Source organism: Eufriesea mexicana, unplaced genomic scaffold, assembly GCF_001483705.2.
Source record: "Eufriesea mexicana isolate 0111107269 unplaced genomic scaffold, ASM148370v2 scaffold15889, whole genome shotgun sequence".
NCBI lineage: Eukaryota > Metazoa > Arthropoda > Insecta > Hymenoptera > Apidae > Eufriesea > Eufriesea mexicana.
The window spans coordinates 108,129-132,291 of NW_016923285.1; the positions used below are offsets into that span (position 1 = coordinate 108,129).

Consider the following 24,163-nt stretch of genomic DNA (forward strand, 5'->3'; position numbering starts at 1 on the left):
GTTCATAAAAAGCTACTTATTAAACTATTTATAAAATAATATTATGTAGAATATACTAAAATACGTAAAAGAATAATATTAAAATAAAAAATGACTTTATATATGCAAAATTGTGATATTATGTTACAATACAAATTACAAATATAATATAACATTATATTTGATTGAATAAGCACATATACATACAAAATAAAAAGTAATAGTATTGTTATATAATATATTAAATTTAATACTGTTATACAATATAATAAATTCAATATCATAATACATAACAGCAACAGTTATACTTAATTATATATAATAAAATACAATTATACTTAATGTTATTTACATAAATAAGTTATATATTAACTGAATAGGTATCTAGTATAGATTTTTAACATTTATGAGAGAAAGATCAGGTATTTTAATATACTTCTAAAATACGCCTTATTACATTTAAAATAATAAATACAGTTTGAAATAAAACATATAAACAGATGATTGTGTCATTAATAATTACATTTTACAATTTTATTTCAAATATTACATAATGTAAAACTATATTTTAGAACTAATTGGTTTTAATTCTTTTTTCAATGTCTGTAACAATTCTGTTTGTAAATAATTTATATTCTTTTCTATTTTATCCTCTAAACTCAAATATTGGTAAGGAAGGCATACTACTATATAGTTTCTACATTTTAATAAATTACAGTATAATTGAATTAATGCAATAAAACGTGTTTGTCCCAGGTATGTATGATGATAATCAACTATTAATATAGCTATCCTGAAATAAATTGTACATATCTTATTTTATATATTCTTACATATGCTGTTACATCAAAATGAAATTTACAATCATCTTATTTCAGTTTCATCTTTGCACTCACTTAGTAAACTTTTGATTATCTTCAATATTACGTATATCAACAAAATTAAAGTTGGAATTCACGCCAAGTTCAGCATCTATAATATTATATAAATATAATATTTTACTTGTTAATGAATATACATTTTGAAATATATTTTTATGAAATACCTATATAAAAACCCATTTTGGTATCTACATTCATTTTAAAATGAAATACAGATGGCAATATATGTTTCAGTGTAGATTCAAGTATGTTAAGATATGATTGTTTAGCTAGATATTTAGTTTTAATAATTGGACACTGTTCATTAACAAGGAAAGGACCTAAGACATATTTGTTAAAATATATATAAGTCATTTTATATCTTTTTAAATATTAAGTAAAATACATTCTACTTTACCAGAATAATTTTTGAGCATATATTTTGCATATGCATTGATATTTAGTAACTTCAATTTGTTGGTTATATTTTCTTTTTCGCCTACAATAAATATTACACATAAATTTATTATATATTATAAATGTTTTAATAATAAATATATAATAAATGCATATAATCTATTGATGAACACTAACCTTGACCTACTAGCATTGAAACAAAGTTTTCATTTAACACAGATTTAGCAAATGAGTCTTCCAATACTTTGAATATAGTACAGGACCATGTAAAACTTAATTTATTATTGGATGTTAAATTCACAAATTTATCATATGGTATATATTCCTAATTATAAAATAATATATTTCAATATATTTCAGTTTTTTGGTTCAGATATATATAGATTTATATAAATGAAAATTCAGAATGTACCTTTATTATTTTTTGTACATATGTAGAATAATAATCTAACATTGCAAATGATTGTAAAATATTTACAATTTCGTTAGAGTCACATTTTATTTTTCCATCAAAAATTTGCTTACATATATGTTCTAAACATCTATCATTTTTATATCTAATAGTAGCCATAGATTTTAATATAGACTTACATGCTTTACTACTTATATCTGTATGGCTTGTGATGTGTTCTGTAATATTCTTAAGTAATCTCTGTAATAAATTTTAATTTATTAAACTTTAATTTGTTTCTGTAAAAGAAAAAAATACTAAACTTACCTCATCAGAATAAGACAGACAGCCCATACAATATAACAGAGTTGAACATGATGTTATGCTTAGATATTTATGATTGTTAATAATGTTTTGAAAATAGGTATTTAAAAGTTGTACATTTCTCGTGCGTCCTCTTGCTAATTTATGTATTTCCTGCATCAAATTACAAATAAATATATTTCAAATAAAATAAAGTAGACTTATTTTATCTTTTTTACCTGGATTATTTGAGGTGTTGAAAATTTATTGTGAGGCAAAGTATGTTTTAAATCATGTTGCAAGTTTTTAACCATTTGTGCTAGGTTATTTATATTACTTTTACTGTCGGTATCTTTGAAATTCAAATTTTTTACTTTATTTCCAAACATATTCAAAGACCATTCCATGATTATTTTTAAAGCATTTAATAGATCAATTTGGGATATTGAAAATTGATCCCCGTTTTGCATAATTTGTATTAGTTCATCTATATCTTGTGCCTTCTGAATTTTATCGATAAATAAGGGTTTCTCTTGTAAACCATTACACAATTTTGTTTTTAATTCATTGAATATTTGATGATATTCCATATTTATTTTATCATTTTGGTACTCTGTCTGCTTTTGCCCTGTCTTCTTAATAAGCTTTAAAAAATTAAGTTTTATTTGTTAATAAGATATAATAATATTTTTGAAGTATCTACATAGTACTAACTACATAAAATGTATATAATTCTAAATTTTTGTCTCTTTATATATGGAACTTTACCTGCTCATTGTAATTAGAGATTACTGCCATTGAATTTGTGCTTAATGATGAGCGTAATCGCCACAAAAGTCGGGGAGTATATTTGATTACCATAGTATTAAATTTCATTATAGTATTAAATTGCGGTATTTTATAATATTGTAATATTAATTTATGTAACTATGAGAAATAAAAATAATAATAGTACAAATCATTATATATTCATCACTTTTTCTTAGAATTTTATTAGTAACATGGAAATATTTCAACTCACATTTTATTTATATTATTTATAAAGAAAGTAATTTTAAGGAGTATAAAAATTAATTTAAATGTATTTTAAATTAAGAAAAAAGTACTAAATTTTTCATGATAAGATTAGATTCTAGTTCATTATTATCTCAACCATTGGTAAAAAATTTGGACAGTGCCGATTTTAATTTGTATATTCAAAATAATAAAGTTCTTAAGGTTAACAAAGTACGAAATTCAGTATTAGGTATACTTATTAAATGGCTTATTTTACAGGTTAGGTTGACTATCATATTGGCTTTCCTTACTTTTATTCATCCAACCAAAAGAGTTAATTGTTTTATGGCGGTAACTAATACAAATACGAATGCGGAGTGAAACTTGAAATTATATGAATTATATGAATTTTTCATTGGAAAAAATTCGATATATTGATCATAAAACTAATTCAATGGTACTACTACTGGATATTATAAAAAGACAATTGCTTTTAAATAAAACATGTATAAATACGTGAGTATAGACAGAATTCATTCTGTCAGCTGCAATTCATAAAAAATAACGGGTTTATTTTATTGGATGATAGAAGTCTACATAACCTGAAAAATGATACATTTTTTAAGCACTCATAATACTCGGTTCATGTGTTGCTAACGTTAAGACTGTAATGTGGAATCTATATATTAAAATCTGTTAGATCATGAAAAGATAGGTTAATAATTGTTATTTAGCTATTTGAATAAAATTAATTTAAATATATTTTCAATATATTTTAATATACTTATATTGTTTAATCAATACGTATCCAAATTTTATTTTCCTTTTTTCCCATCAACACACTTATGTACATATATTTAGATAGACTTACGTATATATTGTTAGACTAGGAAAAGATTGTTTTAGGTTAGAAACATCTGCCATAATCTAAGTCGTAGCTATTCATGCCAAATTGAAATATCATAGTGAATAAAATTATGAAAATGTTATTAAATATTAAGTATTTATAATACTCATTTTGTATCGTTACAGTTAAAATTTATTTGATTTATAATTAATAAATTTAATTAGATATTATATATATATTTTTATTAACTAATTCTTTTATTTTATTTTCCTACTGTTGTGAATTGTAATAACCTTTTATTCTTTTTTACAATTCAGTTTATTTTTTATATGTAATTTAAATACAAAAAATACAACATGAATGTAAAATTAATTGCCATTATATATATTAAAATATGTCATTTTATTTACTCTATTATTAACATATAATTGAAAGTGTGATAGTTAAGTAGTATATCGAATTGTTTTTAATTCTTCGGACTAACAATAAGCAGCCTAATTGTAAAGATATCAAGAAGGCAACTTTTACAACTGAAAAGAAGATCATGTTGTATTTTATTTAGAAATATATTTTACTTATATGTAGTATGTAAATTTTATCTTCAATTCGAGAACAATAAATAATAAATTTTATAAAAATGATCATGGTTAAACAATACTGAAATAACAAATTTAATTACATTTACAATAAAATCTAGATACGTAATAAATTAAATTACATTAGTTGTATTAAAAACTGTAATTATATAAATGCAATTTGTATACATGTATTTCGTGTAACAGAGACACCTGTTAATCAATATAACTTAGAAGGAAATGAAATACTGTAAATTTCGTTGCGATATTCATATAATGCTTTGTAAAACAATATTTTGCGTTTGAGAAATAACAGAAATCTGTAATATAGTAATGCAATATAACTTATAATATACTATAATATATAATGTAATGACGTATATCTCCTTAATCATTACATTATATATTACAAGATTTCTTTCAATATCATTCTATCATTGTCTTCACACAATTCTGATAATGATAATAATTAATTCTCATTTATTATAAAGATATCAGGATTCTTTACTTTCAAATATTCTTTTTTACAAAAGAAAAATAACCATATAACTTCCCTCAAAATCGAATAATCTCTTACGTTCACGCATGCCGATCGAGAATCACGAATTGCGTATTCAAGAAGAATTTGGTTACTGAAATCTCGAAACGTTGTGTACGTCACTCACGTTGCAAACGAGTGATACGAGAAGAAAATCAGTCCTACACGTGGATCTCGCTAGTGGGAAAGGTAGGGGAACGATTTTCAGCTTGACAAATAGCAGGATCGTTGTTTGTCGGCCGATCGTGCGAGCGCATGACAATATTTAAAAGCGACGCGACCGGCGATCGTACGAACGTTCTTCATCGGCGCTGTCAAGGGAAAGTACGATTCTGCCCTCTTTCTATCGACAGTCTGTTCGGACGTAATCACTATGGTTAATCAGATCGCCTCCCTATCTTTTTCAGTGGGTCAGTATTCACCACCTTTTTTTGCTGTTATTTTTTAATATTATAAGACAGGCCTTTTTTGTTTTTGTTTCTTTTTTATTCTTCTGTAACATATATTAAAGTTATACACGCTTAAAATGATTTTAATAATACGAGAGAGTGACTTATGTTGTATTATTTTTACTGAACATTTAAGTTATAGTTTATTTAAATTTTTCAATGAATTATTTCATTATTTAGATAATTCTTGCGATTAAAATTCTCAGTTATTTGAAAACTCGATCGTGTGATTATTTTAAACGGTACGTATGGCTTTTGTGAAATTTCCTATGTATATATTATTTTTCCAAATAACGTGAATATTCACATATTCATTAAAAGTCTTTCGTTCGGAATAGTCAAGTTGAAAATGTGTATATATAAGTATTAGTAAATAATATCTCTAATTTTGATATTATCAAACACAATATTTTTTTACGGTTTAAGTACAATTTTAACATTAGAAGTTTCATTTTGGCACAACTGGTAGTTATTATTATTGACATCATTTTACGTTACAATTTTGACGTGCGAATCTAATCACATACGTCTGAAATGTTATATAGAATATTAATAAAGTTTGATGAAATAAGTAAATATAGCACGAAAGTGGAAACATTTATATTTATCAATAAAAATAATTCCATTATTGTTTATCCTATTTTTTCAAACGCATAATGTTCGAAATGATATTTTAGGCTATGTCAAATTTTAATGATTTACAAGATTTAATAGTAATATAGTAACAGGATTAAAACAAAAATAGATATAAATGTGGTGTTAAAGGATAATTCCTTCTAAAAATTAATGTAATATTTATCTTGCAAATGTTTGACAGTATTATAATATTTTGTTTCATATCGTATTGAAAATAGAATATCATAACATATTAGTTTTTAAGTATCTACGAACAAACGATTTTATTATAAAATATTTCCATTGAACACGAGGGTAGAAAGATTAAATTATTTAGAATATCCATATTCTATTCCGGTGTTATTTTCGTTGTTAAATTAAAAATATTATTAACATTTTTTCTATAAAAATATTATTAAATTAATAAAGTTTCTTTTTCTTAATAATCTGGCGTAAATTTGAACTGACCAGTTCCGATTCACTCGGAATATTCGAGATTGCCAAACATTTCTTATAAACGACAGAAAATATTTTGTCTCAGCGAATTTGCCAATATTTATTAAAAATGTGCCTCGACGTGCTTTTTAAGAACGTGATTTCATTTTTGCATCATCTTTTGCATTGTTATTAAACAATACGACGTTAATCGCATTAAAACAATTGTAAAATCAAATTTACGTAGAACAGACTGAATCGCGGCAAAGTACTATAACTTTAAGTGTATCTTCTGCGATACCTGCTTCTCTACGTCAACGATCAAATGTGCCATTTTACGTCAAAGACGTGCCTCGTCGATGAAACAGTTATCAGAGTCGTGCAGGTTTATTGACTGTCGTAATTGATATATCGTTAAGAAAGTTTTGAGAGTTGATTATTTTATCCAATTTGACAGCGAATGTTATTCATTCAAGTTGGATAACAAATTATATCTCTTTATATTTTGATAATACAAGTATAGATTCGTGGATAAATTGAAAATTGATTACTTTTTTTTTTTAGAATTGTTTGCTTTTTTGAATCAGCTTTATCTGACTTTCACGATTTGTATTTTTCACAGATGCATAAAATTCATTATGAAATATAAAATATATAGGTATAATTTTTACTTGTTTATTGTTATTTTATATATTTCACTTGTTTATTGTTATTTTATATATTTTATATATACTCGTTTTATTGGCATTTTGCATAAAATAAATTTTATGGAGTGCAGAAAAATTTGAAAATTATTCGATATACATGTCCAATAATTTTAAATCATATTCTAATTTAATTCGTTTGACTTGGATAAATTAAATTACTTAAAAAAGTTTTAAATTCTTTATATGCTTTTTAAAAAATTGCATCTTTTCATTGATTATAGCCAGATTGTACTCATTTTCGACCGACAGAGGCTTACGAGAAATTATATTGGTTACCTTTTGCTATCTTGTAGAACGTATCTGGCAGTATGAGCATCCCTGCATAAAAGAACGAAAAGTGAATTCAAACGAAACATCATCAGGATAATTATTGTCGAAGTCACGATAATTACTTCCTTCCATCTTTGTTGTCGTTATTTCGATTCGAGCCTCCTGCTCGCGTGCTTGTTTAAAAAATACGTAAAACCGATCTGCAGATGCACTTTCCGTATTTCAATGTGCAACAGCTGCACTACCAAAATATTAAAATACAGTTGCCTCTGCATTTAACCTTTCATCTAGCTGCTTAGACCAACAATTCAACGACTTACGTGTGCCATTTCATTGATTCGTATTTTATGCTAATCGATTTTTGGAAAAATGTTCGTGGGAAAAATGCGTGGATTTTGGCGAAATATATTTTAGCGAATTATAAAAATACATATTTATTTTCAGTTAGTTATCGCGTTATTAAAAATGAATATAAATAAATCAATAAATAAACATTCGTTATCGATATTTATTTGTTAAATAAATTTATATTTATAAACAAAGCAATATTTATTTATTCAATAAATGTTTGCTATTTCTTATTCTCGTAATAATGCTTTATATATTTTTCTAATAATATAATTTGGAATTATTTATATAATAATTTGTTCTATTTTTACTATACTTTATGGGACACTCGATATTTTGTATGCACAAGTGGAACTACTGTAGGAAGTATAAAGACATGTTCTGTCTTGGTTAATTATATTCAATAATATTTTAACCCTCGGATAAACAGTTTTAATCGTATTATTGCATTACTGTAGGATAAATCGAATCGATACATACCACCCAGGTAATTACTGTCAGCTGTTCCAATGGCTTTGACATTCGTTGAAATGCACTTTGACTTCATTGTGACTTGCACGAATGAATAACCCATTATTGAAGCTGCGCATTGTCAAGTTTACCTTTTACTCGTTTTCAGTATTCAAAAAATCAACACATCTGTTTGTTTGAGTAGATGGCAAAGTTAATGTTAATTAAAAATAATTAATTAAAAGTTATAAAGATAATGATCCTTACGTTATCATCAGAGATAGTTCTTCAATTTTTTCGAATATAATAGAATTTTTAGACAAATAATTGTTTAATTATAAGATACAAATAATTAGAACTTTTATTTTTAATATTGCTTGGATATAATATAATGTAATTTTGAATATAATATAATACGTTTTAATTTAATAAATAAGTATTATTTTTCAGAAACTTTATACAAACTTTTTATAGTGATCTCGAAAAAATTGGGGAAGTTACTGGATACAGAAAGTGGGAAAATAATGCTACCATAGAGAAATAAAAATTACAATATTTCTTTTTCTGGATAATTATTTATTCATCGTGAATTTTGTTACAAAACATTTACAAAAAAATAGGATAATTAAGGAGTAAATTTTGGATTAAAATTTGGATTGAAATTCATTGGAAGTTGGATTAAAATTGGGAAAAAATAGATCACTAAATTTAGATTTCTCTTTACCATAGATCTAAATATAATATCCAACATCGTTTTAACAAATTAAAATTATTTCTTTATTAATACAAACCTACGACAAACAGATTAAACTACCAGTACACAACTTTTATAGTCGACTGTAATAGAGACTAAAATTGCCATTTTCACGTTACCTATAATGCAAATTACAATTATCATCAAACGAAAATTAGCAGGAAAATTTGTCAACGTGGTTCGTGCTTGAAATTAACTATTTATGAGATAAAATTTTATACTATAGTCAATACGTGTAGATAGTATTTTTCGATTAGCCTTGAGATCTACGAAGAATGGAAAAGCACGAGCAAACGGAGCTTAGGCGAATGGAAAAGCACGCGTGACCATAGCAATGAACCAACGCCCAAAGCTGAAGGTTTCTTAAAGGTTCAGATCATTATTCTTTATTCATAGTCTGTACTATGTATTTTCAACCTAATTAATCTAATCTAATACTAATCCAATTTAATTTCAATCGAATGAATGGTATAATAAATTAATATCAATTAAGGAATTTAGTCAAACGTTGCATCTAATATGCAAAAGATGAGATTTAACGTGTACCACTATTATATTAAGAAAATCAATATTATAATGAATAATTAAAAGTGATCTAATATCTAGATTTTTAATAACGGAATTTATTAATTATTTAGCTAAATTACACGCTGCTGAGCATATAGATCTGTTTTCATTTCTGGTATTTGGCTCGTTTCCCAACCACGATTTTACAATTATTTTGGACAGTTATACCAGTGACTTGCTATATTTATTATAAGTGACATTGTGTGTAACGTATCTCATTAATTCACGTGTTTATTCCGACGAAAAATTGTAAACGTGATCCAGATACACTTCAATAAGTGTACTCTAAGATTGGTTAAAGCTATTTCGGAAATATCGATTATTTATACTCTCTTATCTTATTTTAAAAATCCAGTCAGACGAGTACTACAATATTCTATCTAATCTAACAGAAGATTTTCCTTCAATTATTTAAACATTTCTATATTTTGATAAATCGAGAAATCGTGTTACTTCGAAGATACCTATTATTGATACTATTTTATCTTAATTCAAAAATTGAGTCAAATAAATGTTATGATATTCTATGTAATACGATGGAAGTTCTCGTGTTCGTTAATTAACAATTTTAGTGGAAATTCTGATATATTGGAGTAATCCTTTATTCTTATCAACACTTTCATAACTAAAGTTATGTCGACCTCTCGTAAAGACAAATTCAATGGACTTCGTTTACCGTGCATTTACCACCAATTGCTGGTGTCACTATCTTGATTGTGCTAATGGTAATTAAAAACGACCTGGTAGAACGCCAAGAATTCTGTTTGGTGGTACTCCGCTCTTTGTATGAAAAATTTCAGCTGATACAGTTTCGACGTTCTAATTATCCTTAACAATCGCTCTACTTCCAATCAGTCAGGTGTAATGCTATTACAATAATACTTTCATCAACGAGACTAAATAAATAAAGCGATATTTATTTAACGATTCAACAGTGAACTTGTAATAAGCAAGAAATATATATAAAAATATTTAATATTAATGTATAATTAATTAAATAGTAAATAATAAAAATGGAGTACGGAATGAATGTAAAAGTTCATACAGTGGGATTTTCATATGACATGTATTATTGGCGAATTGCTTTTCACTGATCAGTCAATATTTTTTAATAAACAATTTAGATTGAAACCAAAAATTCTTTTTCTACAGAGTAATTGAAATTTTTACGAAACAACAGCTGTTATTGTATCATCCAAGTAATACTTGTATATTCTTTTCTTCAGAGAACAATGGAGTCAAGGAAGGAGCTGCAAATTTCGAAAAGGCCATTAAACTATGCAGTAAGACCTATTTCTTTATCTCTTTCACGAATTTATTTCATTTCTATCTACCTTCTGATTACCCAAGTATTCATTTATATTCAGTCAAAACATTTGCAATATCTTTAACATTAGAGCAACTAAGGCACCCAAAATGATTTGTTTTACTATGTACTTCTATATGTAATTTAATATATAATATCAATTTTAACTTTTATTTAGACAGGAACGTAGTCATTTATTTTTTTATTTAGCATGGTACTTTAATTATTATTATCTACGAATATTATATTCAGGTCCATATTACAAATCAGCAGCTCTAATGTTAAATAAAAGGCATACGTATATATATAATATATTTTCAAAGCAGACAAACAGACAAACTGTAATTAATATAAAAATCAAACTTATTAAATTATTAACGACACTAAAATTATTGAATTATTAATAACATTAAACTTATTTAAAATTATTTTAATACATGATTTTCTATATGTAATTCATGAAATTAATTCATCAATATTAATAATTGTTGACTATATAGATATTTACTATTATAAGTAACAATCACACCAATACTCAATCAATTTGACGATTTCTCTTACCAGAAAAATTAATGTTTAATCTAATTTTTTAAATTTGCAGGGTATGGAAAATTTCACTATGGCATCCTGTTTCTTTGCGGAGCAATGTTCCTTTGCGTTGGTTGTCAGAACGGAATAAACGCGTATATATTACCATCCGCAGAATGTGATCTCAATTTGTCATCCCAGGAAAAAGGTCTTCTGAACGTCTCCTTTCTCGTAGGTAGGGACAGATTCGAGTACTTTTTATTTTGAAAATATACAACGTTGTAAAAGGAAACGTATATTGCACCCTTCGCGCTTATTATCGAGTTGCAATACTTCTGGATGCAAAGCATTGTTAAAAATGATTTTCTTTTAAAACGCGTCGTTTAAACCCGGAAATTTAGGAATACAACGTTAGAAAGACAGAATAAGCGTATTGCATAAATGCTGAATTTATTTTTTGAATTATACCGATATTGAACAGTGATGCAAAATGTTGTATGTTCTTTCATAATGGATACCACGATTTTATTGAAATAGAAGTATGAAATAAATTATAATTTGGTATGCTTATTATAAATATATATAAACAGCGTGATAAAAATAATTTCAATACATTTTTGCACTTTTAGGAAAATTTTCTGCAATCGCAAGTTTTATTTGGAATTTTTGAAGATGAACTCAAATCAGTAATATTGCATATTATCAATGTATCTTCATAATGACACTAATGTATCAATTAATCAATTATATGTATTAATCAATCAATTAGATATTGATTCTTAAACGTGGAAAAAATAATTGGGAAATAAATATTCCTGAATCGAATATGGCCATAATTTGAACTAAAAAATTAAATATGTCCACGTGAAAATGTTCTGAGTAGCCAAATTATTTGTTGAAAATATAAAAATGCTACGATACCCCAACTACCGGTGCATTTTTATTGCAATATGTTAGACACGTTCGATAGCACTTATTTCATTAGGGAAGTCAAGGAGTAGTTTTTATATAACATCCCACTCACAGCTTACGCGATTAACGTCGATTAATTTTCCCCTTAGGTGAGGTATCCATCGAAGATAAACGTCGTTAGTGTTTAAGACATTAAAAGTAAAAGCAAAAATATAAGTATCTTCTATATTGCTGCCATTTAAAAGAATACAAAATTCGAATTTCTTAGAAGTTAATTATATATTTTATATTTAACCTGTAAGAAATTCGAATTTTGTATACTTTTAAATGGCAGCAGTGTAGAAAATATTTATATTTTTTGCTTTTACTTTTTTTTTTTACTAAAGTCTTTTTTTAATAATTAGTAGTGTTTTATATATTTCCTAGTGAAAGAATCTTAAATAAAACAAAATTATATATTTTATATTTATTTTTTTTATTCAAGATTCCTTCACTAGGAAATATATAAAATAATACTAATTATTAAAAAAAGTCTTAATAAATTATATATTTCAAATTTATATATTTAATATAATATATTTAATTATCTATTATATATTTAAACAATTATTTTCTATTTATTAATTTATATTCTCTAAATTAGCTGAATAATAATAAATAATAATAGTAACTAAAGTCATGTTAATATTATTATTAATGTACTCACTACTGTAATTTCTTCTTTCATCAGGAGGAGTCATAAGTTCCCTTTTCTGGGGAATATTCGCAGATGCTTATGGAAGAAGATATATTCTCCTTCTGACTTTATTATGCGACAGCATTTTGTCAATTGCAGGAAGTTTCTCTCAAACCTTCACAGTGCTGTTGATTTTTAGAGCTCTCAATGGATTCTTGTAAGTATGCAGTCTTATTGTAACCCTTTCCCTTTGTTATATGTAAATTAATTCGTGGGTGGGTGTATTTATTAATTTTTTAACCATTATTTACAATTTTAGCATTGGTGCTCCTGGTTCTCTAATCTATACATATCTCGGTGAATTCCATGCAGAGAAACAGAGAGTAAGATCCATTTGTTACGTTGGATTCTTCTGGACTCTATCATGGTTAATATTACCAGGTAAATATCCTTTTGTTACCTATCCTTATCTTATTTCAATATTTAAATTAAATAAACAAAATTAAATAAAATTTTAATAATATAATACTAGTATCTTTTATATGTTACATGCAAAATTTTTTAAAGAAGTAAAAAGGGTTTTGATTTTTGTTCGTTAGGTTTGGCTTGGCTCATTATACCACTGCCAATGTCCCTTCAATTCAACGGCGTGTTGTATAATTCTTGGCGACTGTTCTTGGCTATTATTGGAATACCAACGCTAATGGTAACTCTGGTTGCGACTAGATATCCCGAGAGTCCGAAATTTTTGGTCTCTCAGGGAAAAACGGAAGAAGCACTGGCTATTTTGCGGAAGATCTATACGATAAACACTGGTCATCACGAAGATGAATATCCTGTTAGTATCTACATAATGCAACTCACAGTTTCACGAATAAATGACAGATGAATCGAATAGAAAAAATTCCAATAAAAGAGGAAGTTACTGAATCTAACAATAAAATCAAAAATTTATAAATTTCGATTATCATGCATTAATTAATTAATTAATGAAATAAATTAATTAATGATACCATTTAAGTATTAACTTTATCAGTTATTTATTTTATTTTGAATGAGATTAGGAGGCAGCATACAAATTTTCTTTAAAATAATTAAAACATACCATAGATTAATTTTATTTTTTCAAATCTTGCTTACTTGTCTAGAACTACTTAAAGAATATTAAAGATGTTCTACTTTTTGTGTATTCCAGGTAAAAATCTTGTTATCCGATGATAGGCTGAATATTAACAACAGCAAGAGATCTTTCTCTGCCTCCAGAGTATTAATGGAATTACTGAAAAATATCTGGAAACAAATGTGTTCGCTTGCATCACCGCCACTATTGAAATACGCGGTTCTCTGTTGTACCATTTTCTTCGCGAACATGTTCGGGTAAGTTCTTCATAAATCATATTTCCTTTATGTAGATCATATCTTCTGATACCTTACCTGAACTTATATCGTTAGCAACTATACATTACACGTATAAATATTTGTAATATTTCCTACGATATTAATAGTGAATATGTCTATTAATTATACATACTTTTATATATTTCATAGATTAGGAGAAAAAGAAACACGATAATATCAAAATTACATCATTTGCTTTAATACCTGGAAACCACAAGGAAGAAACATGATAAATCATATTTGGCGATTTTTATGGCAAAATAAGTTCAAAATACGGTTCGTTCATAATATGGTTATTATAGAGTAACAATATTATCAAGTCCATGTAGACTATTGGAAAGTTTTTTAATTTGATTTTGGAATTAAATATAAGTATTTGTCATCTTTGCAGATATTTAAAAAATACTCATATAACATCAGTTTATTTTATTTTATTTTATCATTGTGGTTTTATTACATATTGTTAGACCTAAAATAGATTTATCATGTTTTTCTCATGTGATTTATATGTACACAAGGTATTCTATAGGTTCTCGTACAAATCTTAGCATAATTTAGAAAATTTGGAGCATTTTATATATAGTCATTAATGAATCGATTAATTTATTTTTCAATTGTTGATTATTAATTAAAGATTCTTCTATTCATTTCCAGGTACTATGGTTTCGGCTTATGGCTGCCAGAATTGTTTAATCGTTTCGAAAACTATTACAAATTACACCCGAATGAAACTGTAAGCGTTTGCAAGCTAATCCACGAGACCGATCTTCAGTCCAGTTCAATGTCCGCAAAAGACGTTTTAATCGATTCGACGACCGTCGTGAATAATAATTGTTCACCTAGCATGGATGAGATGGTTTTCATCAATTCGTTGACGATCAACGCGTTTTGCTTACTGGGCAATATCGTGTCTGGCTATCTGGCAAACCGTGTCGGTCGACGAACGATACCAGGTAAATATAAAATATATACAGTGGAGAAAAGTGTATGGAAATTTTCCCATTTCAATAGGAGTATTGAAATTCTAAAATATTAAAATTTTATTGAAATTCTACACTTTTTAAATTAAGGAACTAGCAATAAAATGAAGCAATTGCACTATATGGAGTTCATAGAAAAGTTATAAATTAATGTTGATAAACATTCAGAGATCATATGACAGCTGTGTATTAAAGGAATCCAATAGAGAAAAGTGTATGGAAATTTTCCCATTTCAATAGGAGTATTTAAATTCTAAAATATTAAAATTTTATTGAAATTCTACACTTTTTAAATTAAGGAATTAGCAATAAAATGAAGCAATTGTACTATATGGAGTTCATAGAAAAGTTACAAATTAATGTTAATAAACATTCAGAGATCATATAACAGCTGTGTATTAGAGGAATCCAATAGAAGCTAATCCGACTCTAGCAACTGGAGGAAAAAAAGCTGACAAAAAATATGAGAAAATAGCGATCATTTTAATTAACGATGATGTATTTGTACCATGTGCATCAATTCTTTACCATCATAATAACTATTATTTTAAAGCTTGTACAAATGTTTCTGTATTAGTTATACTACTAGACGTATCATCAATTTCTAAAGCTTCTTTTTATAATTTTAACTTCCTTTGTCTCTTATTTTAGTAACAACCATGCTGTTGGCTGGAATCTTCGGTTTCGCGATTTACTTCGTTCAGTCATCCTTGCAAATTCTCATGGTGAGCTGTATGTTCTCGTTGACGATAGTCACTGCGAATTTCGTCATTAGTAGCATCGTCGTCGACATATTTCCGACGCACGTAGGCGCAGTTGCGATTTGTATGATGACCTGTTTCGGTAGAATCGGCGCGATCGCCAGCAATTTAGCCTTTGGAATGTTGCTCGACATCAGCTGCGAGGTACCGATCTTCTTGGTCGGTGGTATAGTCATCTGTAAGTAAATACTCTTATATCTCTCAGCTTAATCAGCTTCTCTTATTATTTTAAGTTTATTATAAAAAATTCTGGTTTTTCATAACTAAATTTTGTACATATCACTATACAATTATAATGAAAAATTGTAAAAATTTATTTTCTTTTATTTTTGATAAATTAATTTAGAAGATTGAAATCTTTCAGAATTCAACTTTACTTCTTATTTATTGTTTTATTTTAATTTAATATTAAAAGATGTAGGTGTATAATGGAATTACCAGTATCAGGATTAATAATGAGATTTGGTTCTCTTATTCTTTTTTAATTCTTTTTCTATTACATTAACGATTATTTTACTAAAAAATGTAATAATTTTTCAATTACTTATGGAATCTATATCTTTTTCATTTTTGAATTACACAAATCAATCGTGCCATCTGAATAGTTAGACATAAAAATAAAAAATGTAATTCTAATTCTGTAGAATACCCATTATTAAATTTTTCGATTATGCGATTTTTCTAGTAATGGAAATTGTACAGAATTAGTTGTTGAAGATTAGACGTTTAAAATATTGGAATAGCAGATTACTTGAATTAAAGAATTGAATAATGGAGATCCTATTATATTATTTTTATAGCGAATTATATAAATAATCATGTGATAGAATTAATTTAATATTTTCATAATTTTCAGTGGGGGGATTACTGGCTCTCGTCCTTCCAAAGAAGAAGAGTTGAATATTTCCCGGTGCAGAAAGAATGAAGACAAGAATAGAGATTACGCTTATTACAACGTACAACGATTGATCATTCCGTACTTTCCAACATGTTCCATCGTTCATACTCGTTACGCCATTATTTTTTTAAATATCAACGAGAGACAGTTTGTGTTACTCGTTTTTGATGTTCTACTATATACTTCAGCAAATACGCATATGCAAACGATTATAGGTATTAGTCCTGCACAAGGTATCATCGAACTGTCTTTCTCTGAATTATTCATGTAGGACTCGGCGATCTACATGGACATTATTTAGATGAATATTTAAATTCATACAATTATGTTACGTGGATGATATTTTATCGATTCATTATTGAACATCGTTATACAAGTCAGTTGTTTAGATATTTTGATGACTGCAAACATTATTAATGTTATCATTCATTCTCCATTATCACTTCTCTGTGAGAGGTAAAGAGTGAAATTTGAATTATTCAGATTTCATTTTGTAGAGGATTTATCATTCATTTTTGTTCGATTTTGTTCAAGTTCATCGTAGTTTTTAAAGGTTTACTATGCATATTATTATAAAATATTTTTCATTACTTTTTAACTTGAGAAAGTAATAAAAAATGAAAATTATATGATTAAAGAACATGGCGAATTTTACTGATTTATTATCAAATCAACAAATGATATCATTAGAGATAAAAATGTAATTTTGTTCGAGTGTTTTATTTAGAACTTAACAATCATTTTCATGAATTCATAATAATGCTTGCTAGGTCTAACGAAAGATAAACATTCTTCATAGAGAAAGGATGAACATTTTCTTATTTAAATCCACAACTTTTAAACTCAAAACTGATTGCTTCTGTTACAAAATATTTGTAGTATTTTTTAATGTTGTACGTATGTGTGATTTGTGTATACAAATCGAGTATGTAAACAATGTTATGATCGTGTAAATATGAATGTGATGTATATAAGTGAATGAAACAGTTTACGTAGATTAAACGACCAAACTAGTTACCAAAAAATTATAACTTTTTTAAACAAATTATTGCCTGTCATTTTCATATTACTTTTACCACCAATTTCCGTTTAATAATTTTATCATCTACTTTTTTAACTTTATTGAATTTAAATGAGAAATATTATTTAATTATAGTATTTATATTAAACTTTTCAATTTGTCATGAAGGAAATATTGTTCAATGACACTATTCAACACAAATTTCATTCTGTAATATCCATTGAATAATTCTAGTAAAGTTTACTTACTAATGCTAGGAGATTCATTGCTGCTTCACGAGGTAGGTGAGAGCACTCCAAGTTTATCGATGACCATAATTATGATTATTTATGCTTCTGAATAACTATAACTGGTAATCAAAGTTTAAAAATAAACAATCAAATATACTTTTTCCACATGCGATTGCATTTTTACATACAGACCTTCCTATGATACGAATTTACTACACAGTGTCATATACTGTAGTCTTTCCTGAAAAAGAAACCATGAAACAGAATTATCGAAACAGCTTTTAATTCGGTTAGGTGGAGAAAATATTCGTCGATAAACTGTATACGAGATTTTAGCGTCACACAGTCATTTCTCGCTAGTCTAGATTCGCAACCAGCAATATCATAGCAGAGCATAGAAAATAACAAATAAATGCAATTCAAAAGCCTAATTTCGAAAATATTAGTAAAAAACGAACATTGCCCAGCACGACCAGCAAGCCATGGACACTTTCAGCACTATTCTTCGAAAACGCAAACACGGAAGGCAAAAAAAATATCCAATCCCGTTAAAGAAAAATTCACTCTACGCGCATAAATGAAAAAAACCGGAGTCAAAAGCCTAATTTTGGAAATAGAAACTAAAAAAGTAAACTGCGCTGCACGACCTGTCAACGACTAACACATTCGGCACTATTTTTCGAAAACGCACGCTCGGAACGAAAAAAAAAATCTAATCCCGTTAATGAATAATTCACTCTACGCGGATAAATGAAAAAAACCGGGGTCAAAAGCATAATTTTGAAGATAGAAACCAAAAATGTAAACTGCGCAGCACGATCTGAGAGTCACTAACACCTTCGGCACTATTTTAAGAAAACGCACCCTCGAAACGCAAAAAAAATATCCAATCCCATTAAGGAATAATTCATTCTACGCGGATAAATGAAAAAAACCGGGGTCGAAAGCCTAATTTTGAAGATAGAAACCAAAAAAGTAAACTGCGCAGCACGATCCGAGAACCACTGACACTTTCGGCACTATTTTAAGAAAACGCACGCTCCGAGCGCAAAAAAAATATCCAATCCCGTTAAGAAAGAACTCACTCTACGCAGATAAATGAAAAAAACCGGAGTCAAAAGCCTAATTTTGAAGACAGAATCCAAGAAAGTAAACTGCGCAGCACGACCTGTCACCCACTGACACTTTTGGCACTATTTTAAGAAAACGCACGCTCTGAGCGCAAAAAAAATATCCAATCCCGTTAAGAAAGAACTCACTCTACGCAGATAAATGAAAAAAACCGGAGTCAAAAGCCTAATTTTGAAGACAGAATCCAAGAAAGTAAACTGCGCAGCACGACCTGTCACCCACTGACACTTTTGGCACTATTTTAAGAAAACGCACGCTCTGAGCGCAAAAAAAATATCCAATCCCGTTAAGAAAGAACTCACTCTACGCAGATAAATGAAAAAAACCGGAGTCAAAAGCCTAATTTTGAAGACAGAATCCAAGAAAGTAAACTGCGCAGCACGACCTGTCACCCACTGACACTTTTGGCACTATTTTAAGAAAACGCACGCTCTGAGCGCAAAAAAAATATCCAATCCCGTTAAGAAAGAACTCACTCTACGCAGATAAATGAAAAAAACCGGAGTCAAAAGCCTAATTTTGAAGACAGAATCCAAGAAAGTAAACTGCGCAGCACGACCTGTCACCCACTGACACTTTTGGCACTATTTTAAGAAAACGCACGCTCTGAGCGCAAAAAAAATATCCAATCCCGTTAAGAAAGAACTCACTCTACGCAGATAAATGAAAAAAACCGGAGTCAAAAGCCTAATTTTGAAGACAGAATCCAAGAAAGTAAACTGCGCAGCACGACCTGTCACCCACTGACACTTTTGGCACTATTTTAAGAAAACGCACGCTCTGAGCGCAAAAAAAATATCCAATCCCGTTAAGAAAGAACTCACTCTACGCAGATAAATGAAAAAAACCGGAGTCAAAAGCCTAATTTTGAAGACAGAATCCAAGAAAGTAAACTGCGCAGCACGACCTGTCACCCACTGACACTTTTGGCACTATTTTAAGAAAACGCACGCTCTGAGCGCAAAAAAAATATCCAATCCCGTTAAGGAATAATTCATTCTACGCGGATAAATGAAAAAAAACCGGGGTCGAAAGCCTAATTTTGAGGATAGAAACCAAAAAAGTAAACTGCGCAGCACGACCTGTCACCCACTGACACTTTTGGCACTATTTGAAGAAAACGCACGATCTGCGAAAGCCTAATTTTGAAGATAGAAACCAAGAAAGTAAACTGCGCAGCACGACCTGTCACCCACTGACACTTTTGGCACTATTTGAAGAAAACGCACGATCTGCGAAAGCCTAATTTTGAAGATAGAAACCAAGAAAGTAAACTGCGCAGCACGACCTGTCACCCACTGACACTTTTGGCACTATTTGAAGAAAACGCACGATCTGCGAAAGCCTAATTTTGAAGATAGAAACCAAGAAAGTAAACTGCGCAGCACGACCTGTCACCCACTGACACTTTTGGCACTATTTGAAGAAAACGCACGATCTGCGAAAGCCTAATTTTGAAGATAGAAACCAAGAAAGTAAACTGCGCAGCACGACCTGTCACCCACTGACACTTTTGGCACTATTTGAAGAAAACGCACGATCTGCGAAAGCCTAATTTTGAAGATAGAAACCAAGAAAGTAAACTGCGCAGCACGACCTGTCACCCACTGACACTTTTGGCACTATTTGAAGAAAACGCACGATCTGCGAAAGCCTAATTTTGAAGATAGAAACCAAGAAAGTAAACTGCGCAGCACGACCTGTCACCCACTGACACTTTTGGCACTATTTGAAGAAAACGCACGATCTGCGAAAGCCTAATTTTGAAGATAGAAACCAAGAAAGTAAACTGCGCAGCACGACCTGTCACCCACTGACACTTTTGGCACTATTTGAAGAAAACGCACGATCTGCGAAAGCCTAATTTTGAAGATAGAAACCAAGAAAGTAAACTGCGCAGCACGACCTGTCACCCACTGACACTTTTGGCACTATTTGAAGAAAACGCACGATCTGCGAAAGCCTAATTTTGAAGATAGAAACCAAGAAAGTAAACTGCGCAGCACGACCTGTCACCCACTGACACTTTTGGCACTATTTGAAGAAAACGCACGATCTGCGAAAGCCTAATTTTGAAGATAGAAACCAAGAAAGTAAACTGCGCAGCACGACCTGTCACCCACTGACACTTTTGGCACTATTTGAAGAAAACGCACGATCTGAGCGCAAAAAAAATATCCAATCCCGTTAAGAAAGAACTCACTCTACGCAGATAAATGAAAAAAACCGGAGTCAAAAGCCTAATTTTGAAGATAGAAACCAAGAAAGTAAACTGCGCAGCACGACCTGTCACCCACTGACACTTTTGGCACTATTTGAAGAAAACGCACGATCTGAGCGCAAAAAAAATATCCAATCCCATTAAGGAATAATTCATTCTACGCGGATAAATGAAAAAAACCGGGGTCGAAAGCCTAATTTTGAGGATAGAAACCAAAAAAGTAAACTGCGCAGCACGATCCGAGAACCACTGACACTTTCGGCACTATTTTAAGAGAACGCACGCTCCGAGCGCAAAAAAAATATCCAATCCCGTTAAGAAAGAACTCACTCTACGCAGATAAATGAAAAAAACCGGAGTCAAAAGCCTAATTTTGAAGATAGAAACCAAGAAAGTAAACTGCGCAGCACGACCTGTCACCCACTGACACTTTTGGCACTATTTGAAGAAAACGCACGATCTGAGCGCAAAAAAAATATCCAATCCCATTAAGGAATAATTCATTCTACGCGGATAAATGAAAAAAACCGGGGTCGAAAGCCTAATTTTGAGGATAGAAACCAAAAAAGTAAACTGCGCAGCACGATCCGAGAACCACTGACACTTTCGCCACTATTTTATGAAAACGCACGCTCTGAGCGCAAAAAAAATATCCAATCCCATTAAGGAATAATTCATTCTACGCGGATAAATGAAAAAAACCGGGGTCGAAAGCCTAATTTTGAAGATAGAAACCAAAAAAGTAAACTGCGCAGTACGATCTGAGAGCCACTAACACTTTCGGCACTATTTTAAGAAAACGCACCCTCGAAACGCAAAAAAAATATCCAATCCCGTTAAGGAATAATTCATTCTACGCGGATAAATGAATAAAACCGGGGTCGGAAGCCTAACTATGAAGATAGAAACCAAAAAATTAAATTGCGCAGCACGACCTGTCACCCACTGACACTTTTGGCACTATTTCAAGAAAACGCACCCTCGAAACGCAAAAAAAATATCCAATCCCGTTAAGGAAAAAATTACTCTACGCTGTTATGCCGAAAAAATCTAACCGAAAAGCCTAAATTCAGAAATATAGGCAAATAAAGTTTGCTGTGTAGAACGATTTCACAGGCACTTGCTTTACCGTTACTTTGTTTTACATATGCACCTTCAATCGTAATATAATGACCCTACTGGTTGGGGAATAGCTTATTCTATGCAGTAGGAAGGAAATATTCTAATCCACAATTGAAATTTAGAATGTAAAAGAGTTAATACCTAACTATAATGCAATGGAACGTCAAGATCGAAGAAAAATTGAAAAAACTGTTTAAAAGCTGTCTATTCAGAGTAATGTTGATCAAATATTTCAACGAACTGTCGAAATCTAGAATCTTCTACAGCCGATAATAGCGGACAATGTGGTAGTATTATTGGATCGCGCACTCACACCACTTCATTTCTCACATGTTCGTTACACGGTTTACAATATGTAACATCACTCTTTTTCACATGCAGTATATTACCACCGTAGAAATGTTCACAGTTAGTAATCTTGAACTTTGTAAAGTAATTAAAACGTCAATCAGCGATATTACTACTTCACGAAACGTTCTGAGATTTAATGTTTCATTTAAACGCGTGAGAATATTCCACCATTTGTTACCGTTATGCCCGCTTGCCGCCAACTGGAAGTTGACTGCAGCCGGATATGCTAAATATTTTTGTAGCGGGAAAATGTTGCATCTTTGAAATAGCTATGTGATAAAGTATCGATGTAAAATATCAAACTTTGTCTCTTATATTTAATAATGTCAATGAAGCAAATATAAATATATTTCTGTTGTGAAAAATTTCAAATTTCTATAATTAATTCTTAAACTGAAATTATTAATTATTCCATTACACTAATGGAAACACAAACCATTAGTATCTTTGGCAATGGTTCAAACACTCTATGCAATAATCACCAATATTGAATTAAATAACAATGAATTCATATCCAGACTTATATTAGAAGGCTCGCTAAGGCTGTGTCTTCACGATGCAATTATAAAAGTTGATGAATTAATTATAAACGAACATTAAGTCACAGATGAAAACGAGTGATTTTGCTCTTGGTAAAAAGAAAATGAAACTACGATAGTTATATACTTAGGTACCTTTTATTCACTTTGGAAGTTTCACATATACACGTTAATTATTAACAACATAATTCTTTGGTTCTTTTTTTATATCTCTCAATTTATTTTTTATCCTTTCCTTCATTGCTCTGAAAATATAAATATAAGAGACAATCAATAAAAATTCCTACTTTCTATAACATAGTTATAATATAAACAATAAACTAACTCTTTCTCTTTCTTTACAACTTGTAATTCCTCTTGAGTTTTTACTTGGTCGTCATTTTCCCAATCGCTACTGCAGCCTTCCTTCCTTTTTTTATTTGCAGTCCAGGTGGTTCAACAGCTGGTTGTGAGCTTAATTTTGGATCAGTTAAATGATCATGAGCTGATTTGTCTTTACCAGTAAACTTTTTATTTAATATCACAGATTCTTCTTCATCTTCCTTTGCTTCTCCACCAAATGATAAAAGATTCAAATCTCTGTAACAC

General features: G+C 29.3%; 2 protein-coding genes across 2 annotated transcripts; one reads left to right on the forward strand and one right to left on the reverse strand.

Annotated features, from left to right (window-relative positions):
• Positions 1-540: 540 nt before the first annotated feature.
• Positions 541-2,905, reverse strand: LOC108554063 (protein TBRG4). The gene is made up of 9 exons (XM_017909190.1): positions 2,719-2,905; positions 2,190-2,594; positions 1,975-2,124; positions 1,669-1,908; positions 1,434-1,581; positions 1,258-1,338; positions 1,025-1,180; positions 876-951; positions 541-772 (listed from the first exon to the last, which is right to left on the reverse strand). The coding sequence occupies exons 1-9, from the start codon at positions 2,824-2,826 to the stop codon at positions 541-543; spliced, it is 1,596 nt and encodes a 531-aa protein (XP_017764679.1). The 5' UTR covers positions 2,827-2,905.
• A 2,348-nt stretch (positions 2,906-5,253) lies between these two features.
• Positions 5,254-16,962, forward strand: LOC108554066 (synaptic vesicle glycoprotein 2C). The gene is made up of 10 exons (XM_017909195.1): positions 5,254-5,316; positions 10,728-10,784; positions 11,409-11,570; positions 12,978-13,140; positions 13,243-13,364; positions 13,523-13,761; positions 14,119-14,300; positions 14,976-15,274; positions 15,953-16,240; positions 16,919-16,962. Exons 1-10 carry the CDS (start codon positions 5,280-5,282, stop codon positions 16,960-16,962), a joined length of 1,593 nt encoding a protein of 530 aa, XP_017764684.1. The 5' UTR covers positions 5,254-5,279.
• The last annotated feature ends 7,201 nt before the right edge of the window (positions 16,963-24,163 follow it).